The sequence below is a fragment of the Vipera ursinii genome, assembly GCF_947247035.1.
Source record: "Vipera ursinii genome assembly, chromosome: Z".
Lineage (NCBI taxonomy): Eukaryota > Metazoa > Chordata > Lepidosauria > Squamata > Viperidae > Vipera > Vipera ursinii.
Window position 1 is genome coordinate 69,565,899 of NC_139517.1, and position 18,275 is coordinate 69,584,173.

General features: G+C 35.9%; 1 protein-coding gene across 1 annotated transcript in view; it reads left to right on the forward strand.

Annotated features, from left to right (window-relative positions):
• Window positions 1–1,470: 1,470 nt before the first annotated feature.
• Window positions 1,471–18,275, forward strand: part of AOAH (acyloxyacyl hydrolase) — a 101,421-nt gene continuing 84,616 nt past the window's right edge. Inside the window, exons 1-2 of the mRNA XM_083378301.1 lie at window positions 1,471–1,555; window positions 3,823–3,959. Coding sequence (XP_083234427.1) covers window positions 3,830–3,959 — 130 coding nt within the window. The 5' untranslated portion in view covers window positions 1,471–1,555; window positions 3,823–3,829. The remainder of the gene's footprint in view (window positions 1,556–3,822; window positions 3,960–18,275) is intronic.

The window sequence follows — 18,275 nt, forward strand, 5'->3', positions numbered from 1 at the left end:
GTGTTTTGTGTTGTATTGTACTATAGTGTTTGTTTCTTATTGTCTACCTGCAACTGAAGTAGCCCTACTTTTTGGAGAGGACGTTTACCACCCTATCTTCTTCCTAACCCTGCCTATGAGCAATGGAGGTCACATTGATGTGCAATGGGGGAGGCAGCTTTAAATGACATATTTTATGTCAGCAAATTTGTGCTTTCAGTTGCTTCAGCCAGTTTCCTTTGACAATATAGTTCCTGATATGTCCATTCACACTTCAATGCTTTTGTGGTTGTGAAGGAACTGCAACTCCTGCAGCTACTTTTCTTTTTTAAAAATGGGGGAGGATGTCAGCAATTAAACCATTCACCTAGAGAGTGAAAAGGTACTCTGAATCATTTGCAGTTGGAGTGACCTATGCGCTTAGATAGAGCGGTGTGATGGCTCAGCAGTTAAGATGCTGGGCTTGTCAGCTGGAAAGCTAGCAGGCCAAGTTTGAGACACAAGCACCACACATTCTTTACCCCGCTTACCACATTTATTCCTGCAATTTGAGCAGAGAAAATCCTACACGAAAGGTATGAAAAGCAATGCCACACATAAGAGATTTGGGCAATCTCAGGTGAGATGTGATCGGTCTTTATCTTTTCCAAATTTTCTGTTTCTAATTCAAGCTCCTGGTTCTTCTGTCAGAAGATTTTTGAAATGGGAATGCTAAGAAAACAGGGAGGGTTTGCAGGGAGAACTATCACTCAAGCAACTGTAACTTCTTCTCTTCTTTCGCCCAATAACCAAAAATAACAACCAACCCATGCTTGACTTGACCATCTCTCCTATTTAACAAATAAAAAGAAAAAAGAAAAATAAAAGTCTGATTATTGCATTTGAATTCTTTTGTTCAATTAAATCTGACACTATTGGTAGGGAAACAGGAGTTGGGGTCTTTTCCAGAGACAGCATAGACCTCCCTCCACCACCATCGGAACAAGTAATCTGAGCTATGACATTTACTGCCTCTATTAACTAATACTTAAAAAACAGAAATTTGGGGTGATATTCTCCTAAGCCACCAGCTGCAGCATAATTTGATTTGCCAGAGGGCTTACTGCTATTTTTAGGATTTGCATTTCCATCCAGATGTCCCCTTCAGCCTCAGGACTCTTTTGCTTATCAGATAAATTTGCCATTTAGATTTGACAAATAGATTTGAGAAACACATGGAAGATTATTCTGAAAGCCAACGATGGAATACAAATGTTTTGTATTTCTATACATAGCTATCTCTCTGGATACACATTATTGTCTTGATAACAGAAAGAAAAAGTGTACGGCAAGTTTTAGAACTGTATCCGCTTTGTGACAAAATAATAGCTTTTGAAGAGCAGATATCTTCTTTTTCTTCACATTTTAGTTTCAGTTATATGAAAGGTTTATGGGCAAATATAGTCCCGCCTGCATATTAGTCAGTCACATTTGTTAAGAAAACAGGAAGAGGAAAACCATCACAAAAGTCCGTTTCTTTAAGAGAAGCTCTGTCCTGAGAAAATACATTCTTTGTGCTGAGTGATCAGAATTACTGGTAAGACTCAATGTCTTTACTTAGCCTGGGAGTTCTCTCCTGATTTGTTGATGGGTTTTTGCTATGACTTGGTTTGGAATAAAAATGCAGTAATGTGAAAAGCTTCATCAGTTGTCTTCTAGCAGATTTTATAGAAAGTTATAGGGCTTTTGCCTGAAACCCCACCACCACCACTTTTTTTCTATTTGATGTAGTGGGCTGGATTTGTATTGTCTAATAACTTCATTAGGCTGACAATTTATCCTTGAAAGTAAGTTCTGAAGCATGGAATGTTGGTTTTCAGGATTCATAGATTGCTTGTTATCCAGATTCAGGGTTAGGAAAGATAAAAAGCACTGAAATTGTATGGTGTAGTAAACAGGGATTCTAGACAACTTGCAACAGATTCTTCTGACTTTCAACTCCCAGCAGCTCAAAGAAGCTTGGCACATGACAAAAGACGCAGCAACATCTGGAGTGTTTTAAGTTGCCACTCCAAATAAATAGGAAGATGAGTAGTGTTTTTATCCTCAGCAATCAGTAAAGAATATAGATCTCCCAAATCCAACTTTTCCCAACAATGAATTATATTGTTCTAGTGAAGTACAAGTAGCTGTATTATGTGCTTTGATGGCTCCTTTCCAACTCGTGTTCAGTTTTGATTTAACTGTAATTCTGGTATAATATGTGCTTCTTGTGGGACACAGAGTAAAATTCTATTGAACTATTCCTAAACAATTGGTCATTTTGTCAAACAGTCAATTAACTTCGGTTATTGAAATAAAAATGTAGGTGTCTTTCATAAAGTTGAGATTTCATTCCTTGTTTAACTGTCCAATATGCTGCACAATTATTGGATAGGCCCTGGAACTCTTTCATCTTATGACTGTTTATATGTAAATAGATTTGGACTGGAACAGCCCTGCCTCCCAAGCCCCCCATTCCTATAGAGAATTTAGCTTTGGAAAGTAAAAGAATTACCTTTTGATAAAGGAGAACATCATTCTGTGGCAGCATGAAGACTGTATCTTGAACTACTGTTCAAACATGGCTTAGGATACAGCAGGTTTGTCTGGACTATATTAAAATTTGAATTAGTGTGCACTCCAGAAGCTAGGATATATTATTGATATGAAGTATGGATAATAGTGTTCTTTAATTAAATATATGATCAACTTCATCACCTATCATGTTAAATAAAATCTGAGGATGTCTTGGAGAACACATCCAAAGATTTGAGAAAGTACAGTTTTATATCTTGTTACATAGGTTTAGAAATTTAGGTTGGGAGGTGTTAATTTAAACTAATGGAATCAATTTGGCATTTTCTAGCCAGCTGTAAGAGTGAAAGGTTTTTTTTCTGTTATTATCACTGCTGTAAAGTCTTGACTTTGAGATTTACAACAACAAAAAGTGTTTGGATGGTTTTTCTCTTTTCTAGTAATTGTTTTGAGGTTTTAAAATCACCATCAAATGATTGAAGTACATCTATCCTAATGGGAAATTTGCAGGCTAAAAAGGATGCTCCCATTGCATCAATGATAAAAATAATCAGGTGGTTGCACATTGAAAAAGAAAAAAAGCATTAAATAGTTTCACTCAGAATATGTTTTCTTCAGATACAGCTTTTTATTACTATCAAGCGCTACATCCACCAAATGATTCAAAGTTGGGCAGGAATAAATCAGCAACTATTTCAACCAGGTCACTAGACAGTGTTAAACAACGAGCTTGTGAATCAAGTCAAGTGGTTCCCCCCCCCGTATTTTATATCCATTTTAAGGTGGGGGGGAGGTGATTGTGTCAGTTTTAATTCAAAAGATGCTTATGTGGTTTAAAATCTATTTCATGTCTGAACATTTTTCTTTAACGGCAAAAGACTTCTGTTATAGACTTTCTTGGCCTTGGCACTGGTCATAAAAAACAACTAATGGGGTTGAATTAGACTAGTATAAAACTAAGAAAAAAGGAAAATTTTCAAACAATCCCAGTATGGGACTCTTATTCTGTATTTTGCTCAACCATAAATTGTGCAGGCCTGGATTAGTTAAGAAGTTAATTGATACCTAGCACTGAACTCCACAATCTGGACAACAACTACGAAAGTCTGTTCTAGATGTTTTAACTGGCAATTCCCATTGACCTTACTTTGGTCATGCAGGCTGAATATAATGATATGGTCCAAATATCTTCATATCCTCTGGGGATGCTGCCCTAAGAATCCCAGTTATTTCTTATTCCTGATTTTGTTTCTAATCCCTTGTAATTTTTCATCTTTATTCCTTCAGAAAGAATATGTATTGGAAGAAAGTTCCTTCCTTAACGTTCGTGCTCCTTCTCATGCTTTTGACGAATGGCAGCTCCTTTTCACAAGATGAACTGAAACTATTTCAATCTAAAGGTTACCACAGATTCGCCTGTATAGGTATGTCTTCAACAGGGCTACCAGATTTGTGCTGCAAAAATCCAGACGACACAGAGATAGCAAACAGGAATATTGAGTATTAAGCCCACATAATGTAGCTTGAATGTTCCAGGATGAAATGCATGGAATTGGTGTATTGTTTGTTTTCTGCTTCTTTTAATGGTGATTGTGTTTAGAAGATAATAATAATAATAATAATAATAATAATAATAATAATAATAATAATAATAATAGTAGTAGTAGTAGTAGTAGTAGTAGTAGTAGTAACAACAACAACAACAACAAATACAACTTGCCTGTGTCCGAAAAGTCGTGGGAACATAGGTGGAAAAAGTTGTCGAGAATGAGAGGGTGAAGATCTTGTGGGACTTTTGAATACAGACAGATTGTCATTTGGAACACAACACACCAGATATCACAGTCTTAGAGAACCAAAGCGTACAGTTGATTGATATTGCTGTACTAGGAGATGCCAGAGTCAAAGGAAAAGAACTGAAAAAAATTATGAAATACCATGACCTGGCCATCAAAACTGCGTGATTATGGATGAAAAGTGTAACAGTGATACCCATTGTCATCAGGGCACTGGGAACTATGTCCAAAAACTTTGCAAAATACATAAAGAAATTGCAGCTTCCTGCAATAACTCCAGCAAAGGTACAAAAAACTGTGCTCCTCAGAACATCTTACATTTTAAGGAGATACCTGGTTGATACCTAGGATGCTGGCAGCAACCCGTGTCAATCATTAGTGCCAGTCAATTTGAATGTTCAGTTGTCTGAGGTTCATGTTTAATTAATAAAAGTTTTATAATAACAACAACAACAATCCCCAGTGAGGCACTACCTTGATGTGGTTGTGGGGCTTGTGTACTCTGAGGAAGATGAGAGCTATGCCAGAGGTTCAACCATACTGGACAGGTCTCATCAGAAGAACCAGACAAAGAGTATCTCTCCCATAAAAAATATGGTGAGACGTAAATTTCAGAAAGTCATACTGGCTTGAATGTCGCCCGGGTTAACTAGGTCTGTGCTAGATGTTGGAGTTCCTGGATATCTGGTGAAAAATGGATTACAGGACTCAGGACTATTGGCTGAGCAACCAGGACCAGCAGCTGCAGAACTACTGGACAAAATGATGTTTACCTGTCGCAAATACACAGGGATTGAAAACAAAGAAATAATGATCTGTTATTACAGATCAAGTCCAACAAGAAGAGGATATCTAAAATGAATGCACCAGTTCTGGAAAGAACAACATCCAGAATCAGAAATAACAGAACAGAGACTAGCAGATCAACGCCAATTTATAATACAAAATAAAGTATTCACAGAAACAGAATTGGACAAACTGCAAAGGTTTACCCAGGGCAAAGAAAGCAAAGCCTTGCCAGAAGTAATTCACAATGTAGAAGCAACCAGGGGGAGTTGGCAGTGAAGGAATCCAGCAGAGATATACAACTGTTCTCATTTGGAAACCAGGCACCTCTTCCTCAGGAAGAACAAAGCCCTCTAACTAAATAAATAAAAGAATTGAAACAAAGAATAACTGAGCATCTAGAACAGCACCAAAACAACATAAGGCTTGTCTGCATTGAAGCTTGTTCCAAAGATGCAAAATCAACCAAGAAGAAAAACAAACAGTGCACTACAAAAATGGAAGGTTAGACTAGAAAATAAGATCAGCAAATTAAGATCACATGCAAGCAAGCTAGAACAGATGAAAGAAAAGAAGCTGAAGAACAAGAAGACCAAAGAATATCTAATCAAGAAATACCACTTAGAAACAAGGAAGATCAAGGAAGCACTGGAAATAATAAAGCAGCAAATAACAGCTATAGCCAGGAAAATCAGTAGATACGAAGCTCAAACTGCAAATTATAGGCAGAACCTCCAATTTCAATCCAATCAGAAACGTTTCTACCAATCTATCAATGGAGAAACTGGAATGAATCAGTCAGTACCTGACAAGGAACAAACAGTGCAGTTCTGGAAGCAGATATGGGATAACCGAAAGAAATACAACAAGGATGCGGGTTGGTTAAAAGAGGTGGATGCAAATAAAACAGAAGCTGAAATGAAAGAACTAGTTATAACAACAAAAATGGTAGAAAAAACAATTGTTGATAAGAAAGACACAAAAGTCTGGATAGTGGGCGTGGCAGTGCCTGGAGACAGCAGAATAGATGAGAAAGAACTGGAGAAGATAACAAAATAAAAGACCTACAAATAGAAATAGAAAGACTGTGGCAAAGGCAAGCAAGGGTAGTACCAATAGTAATAGGTGCCTTGGGTGCAATCCCAAAACAACTGGAGCACCACTTGAACACCATTGGCATTGACAAATTTGCCATTAATCAATTGCAAAAGGTGACCTTACTAGGAACTGCTTCCATCCTACAGCGATATCTGTAATACCATCAAACATCCACATCTGCTTATCCCAGGTCCTTGGTAAGGACTCTACAGGTAGACAAAAATGCCAAATCCAGTCTGAATATCTGGGTGACTGTGCAATTATTATTAGTAGTACTAGTATTAGTATTAGTATTATTGATGATGATGATAAAAACTCAGTTTTGGAATCAGTGAATAATGGCCTTCTGGAATATTTCTGTGACCTCCACTGGAGTTTTGTTCTCATAAAATAATTTTTGTGTCAATATATTATATATAGCTGTCCTTTGTGAATGTGACCTCACAATTTTGAACTTAAATGGGATTATGTCATCTGTTTAGATGCCAATGGATACATTGGATGCCATGGTAGGTGAATCCAATACTGGTAGATGTATCATAATACTAGTAGGTATACCACAATACTGTTTTCAAAATCCAAATGGTCACTAAAGGACACAGAGATATACAGAAAATTCTTTTTCAGCTCAGCTAATATGTAACAAAGCAACTATTTCTATATCATCCCTCCTAAATCTGCAAAAAAAGTTTTTTTTCTCATTTAGCTTTTTTTTCTGGACAGAAGAAAACACTAGGCTGAGGCAACCACCATTTTTATTTTCTAGGAAATTATTTTAAATCTATTAAGTCAGTGAAGGATAGAGAAACATTCTTGGAAATGAATGTAATATATAAGATTACTGCTTTGTTTTTATAGCATGCTACTACACATGCACAGATTTATAGATGACATCTGGCTATTCCTTTTTAGAAGAAGTTATGTAGATTTTTGAAAGGAAGAGACAAATAGGATAACATAAGCAAAAAAATATGCAAATGGTTTTTCATCATACCTCTTCACAACATACTGGCATCTAGTTTAATTGGCTTTTAATTAAAATATTTAAAATAAAATCAATACAAGTATAAATATTGACAAGATCACAAAATATTATTGGATACATTGTTATTTACCAAGAATCACACTGGGTATCCAAGGGCTACTACATGAAATGCGTATTGAATCTAATGACAACAATACTGTATATCTTGAAATGTCTTAGTATATTGACCCTTCATCTGAGAAAATTGTTGCTTGTTATATTGGATCTTTTTGCTCTTGCTTTATAATGCATGGAAAAATTATTTGAACTTCAGCAAAATAACAATCAAATACATGTATTTTTAACTTGATGTAGCATTTCACATTTAAAATAACTTATAACTTCTCACCAGATTGTTTCAAAAACAGACTTGTACAGAATGCAAAAGTTCTTTCTGTCAAAATAAAGCAGTAGGTACACAGATGATAGATAGATAGATAGATAGATAGATAGATAGATAGATAGATAGATAGATAGATAGATAGATAGATAACCTTTATTGTCATCTTTTACTATAGGCACAAGGGCAAGTTTAGATGCTTGCTCTCAAAGTGTACACATACATAACACACATTTAAACATACTATATACAACATGTGTATAGACCTATACCCTTACATATAAGTAACATATAAATATTAATTACTGTCCATCTTGAATACATAACGTAAGGAGGAAGCTTTAGAGTTTACAAGATTATTTATTTATTTATTTATTTATTTAGTTATATTTATATACCGCCCTATTCCCTGAGGACTCAGGGCGGTTTACAGGGAATTAAAAATCCAAAATACAAAAATTAAAAACCCAATTAAAAAATATTAAATTAACCCTGTAGTCAGTTAAAAAACCCCAAATTAAAATTTCCTCCTCAGTCTGGGCCCGAGAGCTCGAAGAGCCAGGTCTTCAGGCCCCGGCGGAATGATCGGAGGTCGGGGGCAGTCCTCAGCTCCACCGGCAGCTGGTTCCAGAGGGCAGGCGCTCCCACCGAGAAGGCCCTATCCCTGGGTGTCACCCGCCGGCAATCTCTCACCGGCGGAACCCTGAGCAGACCCTCCCTGTGGGAGCGCACTGGGCGAAGGGCGTTTGATGCCGGCAGCAGGTGTTCCCTCAAATAACCCGGACCCAGGCCATGTAGGGCTTTATAGGTAATAACCAGCACCTTGAATTTCACCCGGAGGGCAACCGGAAGCCAATGCAGCTCGCGGAGTAGAGGTGTTACATGGGAGTATCGGGAAACCCCCATTACAACTCGCGCGGCCGCATTCTGCACCAGTTGAAGCCTCCGAGTGGTCTTCAAGGGCAGCCCCATGTAGAGAGCGTTACAGTAGTCCAAACGGGAGGTCACAAGCGCATGAGTGACTGTGCGTAGGGCGTCTCGGTCCAAATAGGGACGCAACTGGCGCACCAGGCGAACCTGTGCAAAAGCCCCCCTGGTCACGGCTCCTATATGATCTTCAAAATTGAGCCGTGAATCCAGGAGGACGCCCAAGTTGCGAGCCCTATCAACGGGGGGCAACACCTCACCCCCCATCGTTAGAGGTGGAATAACATGGTTAACCTGAGACGCCGATATGCACAGCCACTCAGTCTTGGCGGGATTATGAAGATTTTTTAAGTGTATATAAATATCTCAGTTTTATATCTAAGCAAATATAGAAGAAACCTTTTTCTCAGCTTTGAGCTTTGTAGAATACATTTAATTGATGTGTTTTGATACCCAGAATATCTAGAAATTCATTTTTCCTGAAATTGTCTCCTCATTTTTCACTAAATACTTGTACAGTAATGGCATTGTACTGTTTCTTATACTAAAAGCTTGTTTTTTCAGACACATGTTTTAACCACAAAATTTAATTAATAAGGACCAATTCAATAAAGACCAATCATTGTCACTGATTTAAGAATAATGGTATTTTTCAGAAAAAGTTTTTTGTTTGTAGTTAATTTTACTGTTCTCTAAACCGCACTGAGGGATTATTTATTTATTATCAATATCCAGTTTACTGTTGAGATTGTATAGCATAATAATTTCCATGTAAAAGAATATACATATTTCTGTAACAAAAAATGTTATAGTGAATCTAAAGGTCTGCCTGTTGGCTAGTACCCCAAGTATAATCATAACCCTGATTTGCATAATTAAATTCTCTCAGATGCATCTACCACAATTTATTTTAATACAATATTAAAATAATAGCTGAACTTTCTTCCATCCCTGATATATTTTGTCCAGATTAAGAAACTAATTTGTTACTGCTGTTATATATGAATTAATAAAATAAAGATATTTTTCAGATTATTAAAGAATATGAATCTTTAATAAATCCTAGATACTGGTAAACATAACATAAAAAACCCCTTTCAAAGAAATTGAACAAGAACTCATAGCTAAGATATTTTGCCATTTCTACAGGAAATGTGAAATTATTCTTAACTGCCGTTTGATATTTCCAAAATAAGGACAGCTAGAAACTTGATGAAATAATAAAGTTTCTTTCCTCAACCAGTATTTCTCAATACACTGTCAAACTTCCTTTTATAATCTGGTAAAAACTAATTAAATAGTAGAAAACCTTTTAATCTGTCTATTGAAATACAATATAATTTTTTCTAATGAATGGCCAAGTATTTTCATCTTAAAAAAAGAAACCAAAACAAGGAACTCTCTCAATATCTAATTGAGTGTACTTAGACAAGCCTACATTTTTGTATTGACACTTGAGGTTCTACAAAGACAACCTGCTGCTGACTTTTTCTCATTTTTCCCAGAATTTCAATCTCATATAAGGTACCACTATATCAAGAAATAGGTAAGATAAAGTGAGATAAAGTGTAGTCTTGTACCACAGGGATCTAAAAATCAAATCAAATGTTTATATTTGGCTATTATTTTTGAAATAAAGGATCCTACATTGCATAGAAGTATTAGAAAATTGGGAAAAATCTAAGAGAAATGGTAATGTTTTAGACCAAAATCAAGGAGGAAAGGATCAAAGTGGTAAGAACGGACAATAAATAGTTGAGAACGTCCAAGTGTAAAGGAAACAGAAGCATCATTGTATCTGCTGTTTGGCAGATCCAGCAAATATAAATGGAAATTGCAGTTACATAACTTCTACAAATGTTCACAAAATTAGTCCTCCATAATCCCAACGTCCCTGACAACCAAGATAGGGGCCCCTGAATAACCATAATCAATTTGAACATTCAAGAAGGATTTTCCAACACATTATCAAGCTAAGCATTGAGGCATACATAAACATCAATTACATAAGTAGACCATAGTACTCAAACTATAGGCTATTTGGGTGTGACAATAAGCTGCATAAGTGAATCTCATGGGAAAAAAATCTTGCATGATCTGAAAGATTTTCATTATGAAACAAAAATTACATTTGTGTGATTACTTCATTAACAAAGAGTTATTGCTAATTCAAAGACCTATATTGTTATGTTGTTATGCTATATTATCTTATGTTACATTTTATTACATTAGATTAATCACAATGTCATTAAAGCACTCCTATGTTTTGCATTTTGAATATCATTGTGTCTTTATAAGGTTCCAGAAAACATTGTCAAGATCTTTAAGATGGCAAATTTCTTGATCCTCTTCCTTGGACTATATTTGGCAAATACCATATTCTCTGTAAAAATGCCAAAGGATTCCATATGGTTATTAAGCTAATCATAAAAGAAGAAATAAAACTAGATTATGTGCATAAAAAGTTAAAGGTAAAGGTTCCCCCGCACATGCGTGCTAGTTGTTTCCGACTCTGGGGGCCGATGCTCATCTCCATTTCAAAGCCGAAGAGCCAGCGCTTGTCTGAGGATGTCTCCATGGTCATGTGACTAGACGCCAAAGGCGCACGGAACGCTGTTACCTTCCCACCGTAGTGGTCCCTATTTTTCTACTTGCATTTTTACGTGCTTTCAAACTGCTAGGTTGGCAGAAGCTGGGACAAGTAACTGGCGCTCACTCTTTTATGTGGCACTTGGGATTCGACCCGCCAAACTGCCGACCTTCTGATCGACAAGCTCAGAATCCTAACCCACTGAGCCACTGCGTCCCTAGAGATTATGTGCATATAGGAAGATAAGACTTCTACATTCTTAATTACAGGAGACAGGATTTTATTTTTATCAACAATTGGCTTCCTATCTTTTTTCTTATATTTTTATAAATAAAATTGTAGCACTATTTTAAAAAAGAAGGCAGAAGAAAATGGTTAAGTAAATAGTAGAGAGAAATAGGTCCTCCTTCCTCCCTTATTAAATAAAAATGTAACGTACAACCTAATATAATGGCTGTACCAAATAGTAAAAACCTTAATCTGTTGAGAAGACAGTTTTAATTAACAGTGGAAAGGATAGAATCTTTTTAAATGGTGAAAAATTGTTCTGTGTTTGATACATGGAGAGATCATTATCTTAAATATAATTTACTATTAGAAATAATTCTATATCTCAGCATTTTTCACAGAAAGCAGCATATTCTATCAGCTAAAATACGTTTATTTTAATATTTGTTCTCCATTTCTGATTATCAGGCAATTGATGCTAATTGATAAACAATGGAGAAAACAGTTATTGATGTAGAGTGTAGAGACAAAAGAATTGAGGGTTGTTGTTGTTTTTTAAAGAAATGACCTTTATATTTTGGTATCACAGTACAAGTGCTGCTTCTTATCCCCTTGTAATGTCACAATAGAAGTTTTTTGTTTTTTTTTACATATGCTGTGTGTGCAACCGATGTTTAAAGGGACAGGAATTTCAACTGTGCAGTCACAGGTGTCTTCATGACTTCTTGTTTTCTCCTCCATGAGATGTACATGAATGATGGGGAATATTTAAATCAGTGGTTTTTCAACATTGACAACTTTTAAGTTGTATGAACTTCATGCTGATTTGGGAATTCTGAAAGCTGAAGTTGCCAACACTGATTTAAATAAACATTCTCTCCTATGCTCTCTGCATGTTCAAAGGCCCTTTGAAGAGAACATTAATGACCAGGACTGCTGTTTCATAAAACGTTGCAGAAGAACTTTAGCTGTAATAAGAATACTGCATACCCTAACATTATTTCAAATACAGTTTGAAACTTTCATTTTAATTTCACCTCGGGTGACTTGAAGAAACTTGACAGAGTTCGAAGTACGGAAGCAATTTCATTACCAAAATGAGAACTACTGTACATGCTTTACAATTTCAAATGGCGTGCTAATTTTTGTTAACATTTCCTCCATTTTCAGTGAAAGTAAAGACCAAGTAAAGAATGGGATGTAGAATTTTGTTCAATTTATTAAAATAAATTTTGATAGGATTATGGCCGTAATATTTTCCTTGTACTTAATTTTGTTTTTTCTATCACTGTTAAGATAAAAAAAAATTGTGGCATTGTGCTTGAAGAGTTCTAGTTTTGTCAGACTTGTGAATATAGGCTAAAGATAACTATTAATCACAGCTAATCAATAAAAATTGTCACTAAATACAAGGGGTCATGAAAGGAAGCCCTCCCTTGTTGCGTATAGAATAACTGAACAAGAAAGTAAGCATTACTAATAACTGCTATATGTGCAGATAATTTATCTGATTACAGTTGCAGCCAGAGGACTAATACTTCCTTGATAACTACCAGTATTTTTAGGGAGGCTATTTATAAGTAAATACTTTCAGCCTCTGAGCTCTGTATTTGCTGAATTGCACATATAAATCAGTCAGAATGTAGATTTTGCTTAGTAGTAATGTTAAATATGGTAAATGAAAGTTCAAAAGTATTCATTAAGCAGTGCCGTTGAGTTGGGTTGACCCTTGCCATTCTTCTTTTCCTATGATGATGCCACTGGTGAAAAATGGGGGAAGGGGTGCAGGAAAGGGACATTCTGCATGAAGACATTCTGAAACGTGCACCTCTTGGCATACTTTGTGAGATGGTAATGATTTACAACAATTCATTTAGTGATTGCTCAAAGTTACAACAGAACTGAAAAAAGTAATAATGATGATGATGATGATAATGATGTTAGAAGGGACCTTGGAGGTCATCTAGTCTAACCCCCTGCTCAGACAGGAAATCTTATACCATTTCAGATAAATAGCTGTCCAGTCTCTTCTTAAAAACTTCCAGTATTGGAGCATTCACAGCTTCTGGAGGCAGGTTGTTCCACTGGTTAATTGTTCTGTCAGGAAATTTCTCCTTAGTTCTAAGTTTCTCCTCTCTTTGATTAGTTTCCATCCATTGCTTCTTGTCCTGCCTTCAGGCGCTTTGGAGAATAGCTTGACCCCCTCTTCTTTCTGGCAATCCCTGAGATATTGGAACACTGCTATCATGTCTCCCTCTCATCCTTCTCTTCTTTAAACTAGACATACCCAATTCCAGCAAATGTTCCTGATATGTTTTAGCCTCCACTCCCCTAATCATCTTTGTTGCTCTTCTCTGTACTCCTTCTAAAGTCTGAATATCTTTTTTACATCGTGGTGACCAAAACTGGATGCAGTATTCCAAGTGTGGCCTTACCAAGGCATTGTAAAGTGGTATTAACACTTCACGTGATCTTGATTCTATCCCTCTGTTAATGCAGCCTTCGAGATCCCTCTCATAGTTACTACTATTGAGCAAGGTACCCCCTATACTATACCTGTACATTTGGTTTTTCTTGCCTAAATATAGAACCTTACTTTTTTCACCATTGAATTTCATTTTGTTAGATAGCGCCCAATGTTCAAGTCTGTCAAGATCCTCCTGTATCTTAAGTCTATCTTCTGGAGTGTTGGCTATTCCTGCTAGCTTGGTGTCGTCTGCAAATTGACTTATGACTATTTTTTACACTTGCGATGGTTGTGGCATCCCTATCGTCACATGATCCAAATTCAGACGATTGGGGTTTTTTTTTCTTTACTTTTCTTTTTTCATTTTCATCACTTCTCATTGACTTTGGTGGAACAGAATTTGCTACCAGCATGCCAGTAAATAATTCTCAAGAGCAGACTGTAATCATCTTGCATATTTAGTTACAAGGTGGCAAAATGTCCTGTCTTTCATTGCACAATTTCATTTATCCAGCAATCTACAGCCTTCCTGGCTTCCAATATTTTAACTGCTACTCTTTGTAAAAGAGAGATTAGCAAGGCACAGCACAAAGTTCATAAGTGCAACACTTCTTTTAGAATACCGACTCCAGTTCAGTGAATCAACAACAACAATTTCAGGTTTGTTAGTAAGAAAAGCTGCTACCAGAGTTCTGAATTTTTGGCAACATAGACTGCCATGGCTCTCCTCTTATTTGATTCCCAGGCAGCAGTGCATTCTTCTGAAAATAGCAATTTGAAATAATCAATCACCTTTATTACACTTACCAATGAAACACCACTGAAGATGTTACCAATCCTGGTAACAAAATGTTCAGAAACCAACCTTCAAGCTCGGAGGATGAACCTTCACCCTCACTTACCAATCAATACTGTATTCATATTTTGAGAAACGTTACACAGCTTAGGAAGAACTAAAATGAATTTCTAAGTAAATTACACAGATTTCAGTAAACTAAACTAAAATACAAGATAAACCAAAGTACTAAAATGCTAACAGATAACTCAGGTAAATGGGAGAAATTACTATGATTTTAAACTACTAAAATATTGGAATATTAAATGCTGAGCAAGTAAACTGCTAAACTAGTAAATAAATAAAATGCTAAGTTTTTTATATTTTGAGTGACACTTTGAATTAATAGTTTTAAACCTGTTGCATGTCTTAAGGCACTGATTGCTTGGGGAATCTTTTAGTGGCATATTAAATATATTCAGTGTCAAAAACTTCTCAGTTATATACAGAATTCAGGCAAAATATATTAAATAACAAAAATGATGAGTTTGTAAAGAATCCCTGCAAATTTTATACCTGTGCATATACACATACATAAACACACAAATAATATGAATCCATATCTATCATCATCACATTTATATGCTTTTCAAATCTACCATCACTCTGGGGACCTTCAAAATAAAACAATAAAAAAACAATTTACCTGCAATAAGGCCGATAAAGGAAGAGTCTGGAAAAACAACACAATCTAATTTAATAAAGCAAAAACCTCACGAAGACTCCATCTCCCACTCTAGGTTTTGAGGGATTATTTAAATAATTAACAGAGTACAACAACTGAAATGTGAAAACAATTGTGTTCTAAAGATCTTTTTTCCTTGATGGCATGCATTTTGCCTGAATTTTTTGGATGCATCTGATCAACATTTATCTTTCTGATGGTCATTTGTCAGGTCTCTGTTTCTAATAAGACTGGTCGTTCTTTGAATATCGACAGATGTTGCTACATTTGCAGGAATGATAAGAGTGGATAATTACACCACTGTTTAAATAAATCTGTGTACTGCTACATTGAAATAATTATGGTATTCCCAAGAAATAAGGTTTAGATGGTTTTCTGATGCTTTTGATTCAAAGCAACTCTGCTTATACTGTAGCTTATTCAATGCTACATTAGGCATCTCTACCTAATCTATAATTTATTTTATACTATAAATCAGTCAGGTAGTGTCAATTCAGAGTTATTTCATGGGTTCCTAAGCAGTTTATGCAGGCATAAATCAGAACAGAATTTTATTTAGAGCCAAAAATAAGTATCAAAAATCTTCTTCATTTGAATAAGCTGGAGCACCAAAGCCCTTAACATCAGGTTCAGAATTTAAACCAGTATTAACCTCCAAAAGATAAAATCTCCTCCAAATGAGCTTGACTCCAGGTAATTGCATAGACAGGGATATTTTGGCAACAGTACAAAAGTAGTTTGACATTGTTTTCTTGTGGATTATTTTTTATTTTTTTTATTTCCCAGTCTAGCCTAAGGCCTTGGATTTTTTTTATTTTCTTCTATCCAAATATTAATTAGTATTAACCTCGATTCACTTGTTAAGATGAAAGTCAGTTAAATCTTGTCCATGAGGACTGCTTTTAATCATAATGATACCAAAATGAAAAAACATGCATTCTACTGTATATTAGTATGGAAACTTTAAATTACATTGTTAAATGCAAGAGTTTGTATACTATTTCAATGCATATTTTATTACTTGCTCTTGTTTTCCCTCACCTCTGCAGATTCTTGTACTGCTAAAGTTTAGCTATTAAGCATTAAAGAATGTAATTTGTGTATGGATGTTTTTGAAAATAACTTTAACTCTCTCATTCTGTGATATTTTAGTTAATGGACCATATTATTCTTCAGCAGAGCCCATTAGAGCACTAGTAACTAGTTAATACTTGGAAAGGCTTAGATCCAAGCTTATTCATTATTTAAGTAGAAGAATGAAATCAACCAGACTTGCTAATATTGATTCCTATTAATTTAAAAGTCCCCGCTTGGAAAGGGGGGATCCAAACATAGCTGCTGTCTTAAGAAGGAGGAGGAGGAGGAGGAGGAGGAGGAGGAGGAGGAGGAGGAGGAGGAGGAGGAGGAGGAGGAGGAGGAGAGTTCCCTGGTTCTAGAATGATTGAGCTCATTTGATAACTATTTTTTTGTTCAATAGAAGATAATATTTGTAGCTAACAGTTGTAGCTGAACTGTGAGATCCTTGGTGGTTTCTGAGCTTGGTTAGTTTCTTGCAGATATTTCAGTATCAAACTAGATAACTTTATCAGTGTTAATAGGGAGTAGGGTTTGTTCTCATTTTATATACTAGTGGCTTACCCTGTCAGTATTGGTGGGAGGGGTCTTGGTGTTCCCTGATTTAATTTTTGCTAGTCTAATGTTAATCTTGGTGTTAATCACTGCTCATATGGGGGTTGATTGATGGTGTGGAGATGTTTTGTTTTTGTTTTTCATTTTTGGCTTTTTGATCATCTTTTTGGAATGATATATAGATTTGTTTATCTCTATGTGCCTGTTGATGGCTGATTTGTCTGAGTGCCAGGCTTCCAGGAATTCTCTAGTGTTTTTGGACTTGGCTTAGTCTAGGATTCTCATCATTTCCCAGCTGAAATTAAGGTTAAGTCTGTCTCTGTGTTATGAAATTCAGAAGTTTTCATCATGTCTTCTGACTGCTAATTTGTATTCAAATGTGTATGCTAATTTGTCTGTAAGTCTTCTGCTGATTTGTCATGTACAGTAGCTGTTGCAGGCCTTACACTGAATGTTATATAGATGACACTGGGCTTTTCTTCTGGGCTGCTGGATCTTTTTGTTTATTTGGTAATTATATGATAGACTTGTGTTTCTAATTTGCCATCTCCTGATGAGAATATCCAGGAAGGGTAACATCTTGTTGTTTTCTTATTCTTTAGTGAACTTTATTCCTTTGAATATACATATAGAAACATGACAGCAGAAAAAGACCTAGTGGTCCCTCAAGTCTGCCCTTTGAGTTTATTTATTTTTTGTTTTCTTTGTAATGTTGATTGTTTGTCAGTGTTTGCTAGTTGGTCCTTTTTTATTATGACAAAGGCATCATTCACATATCAGATCCATACTTTGGGTGGTATGCATGGGAGTGCTATAGATTTCAAGCATTACATTATGGTATCTGCTATTAGTCCTGAAAAAGGTGATCCCGTGGGTGTTCCTTTGATATATTTGTTCATCACATTAAAAGTATGTGGTCACACAAAGCTTGATAAGTTCCATGATTCTGGGTATTTCAATCTTGGCATATTTGGTTAGATTGGGTGAGCTATGTAGTAATTGGATTCGTTGGCTAATTATGGATCTATCGATTTAAAAAGTGCTGTGACTTCAAATGAAACCATGATTTCATCTTCAACTATTGCCACATCTTTGATTCTTTGGAGGCACTGTAATACAGAGTTGAATGGAGTATTTGCTTCCCTCTGTGAGATAGCCTAACCTTTTTCTCTATTCTTTAGTAATGTTGTAGGTTGGGATCCCTGGTAACAATACCATTGGACAGAAAGGTATGTCTGGTTTGCATGTTTTACTGTGTCCATCGAAGACAGGTCTAATGCTTTTCATCTGTCATTGGTCTTCTAAATGATTCTTCATGCTGAAGATCTTCATTTC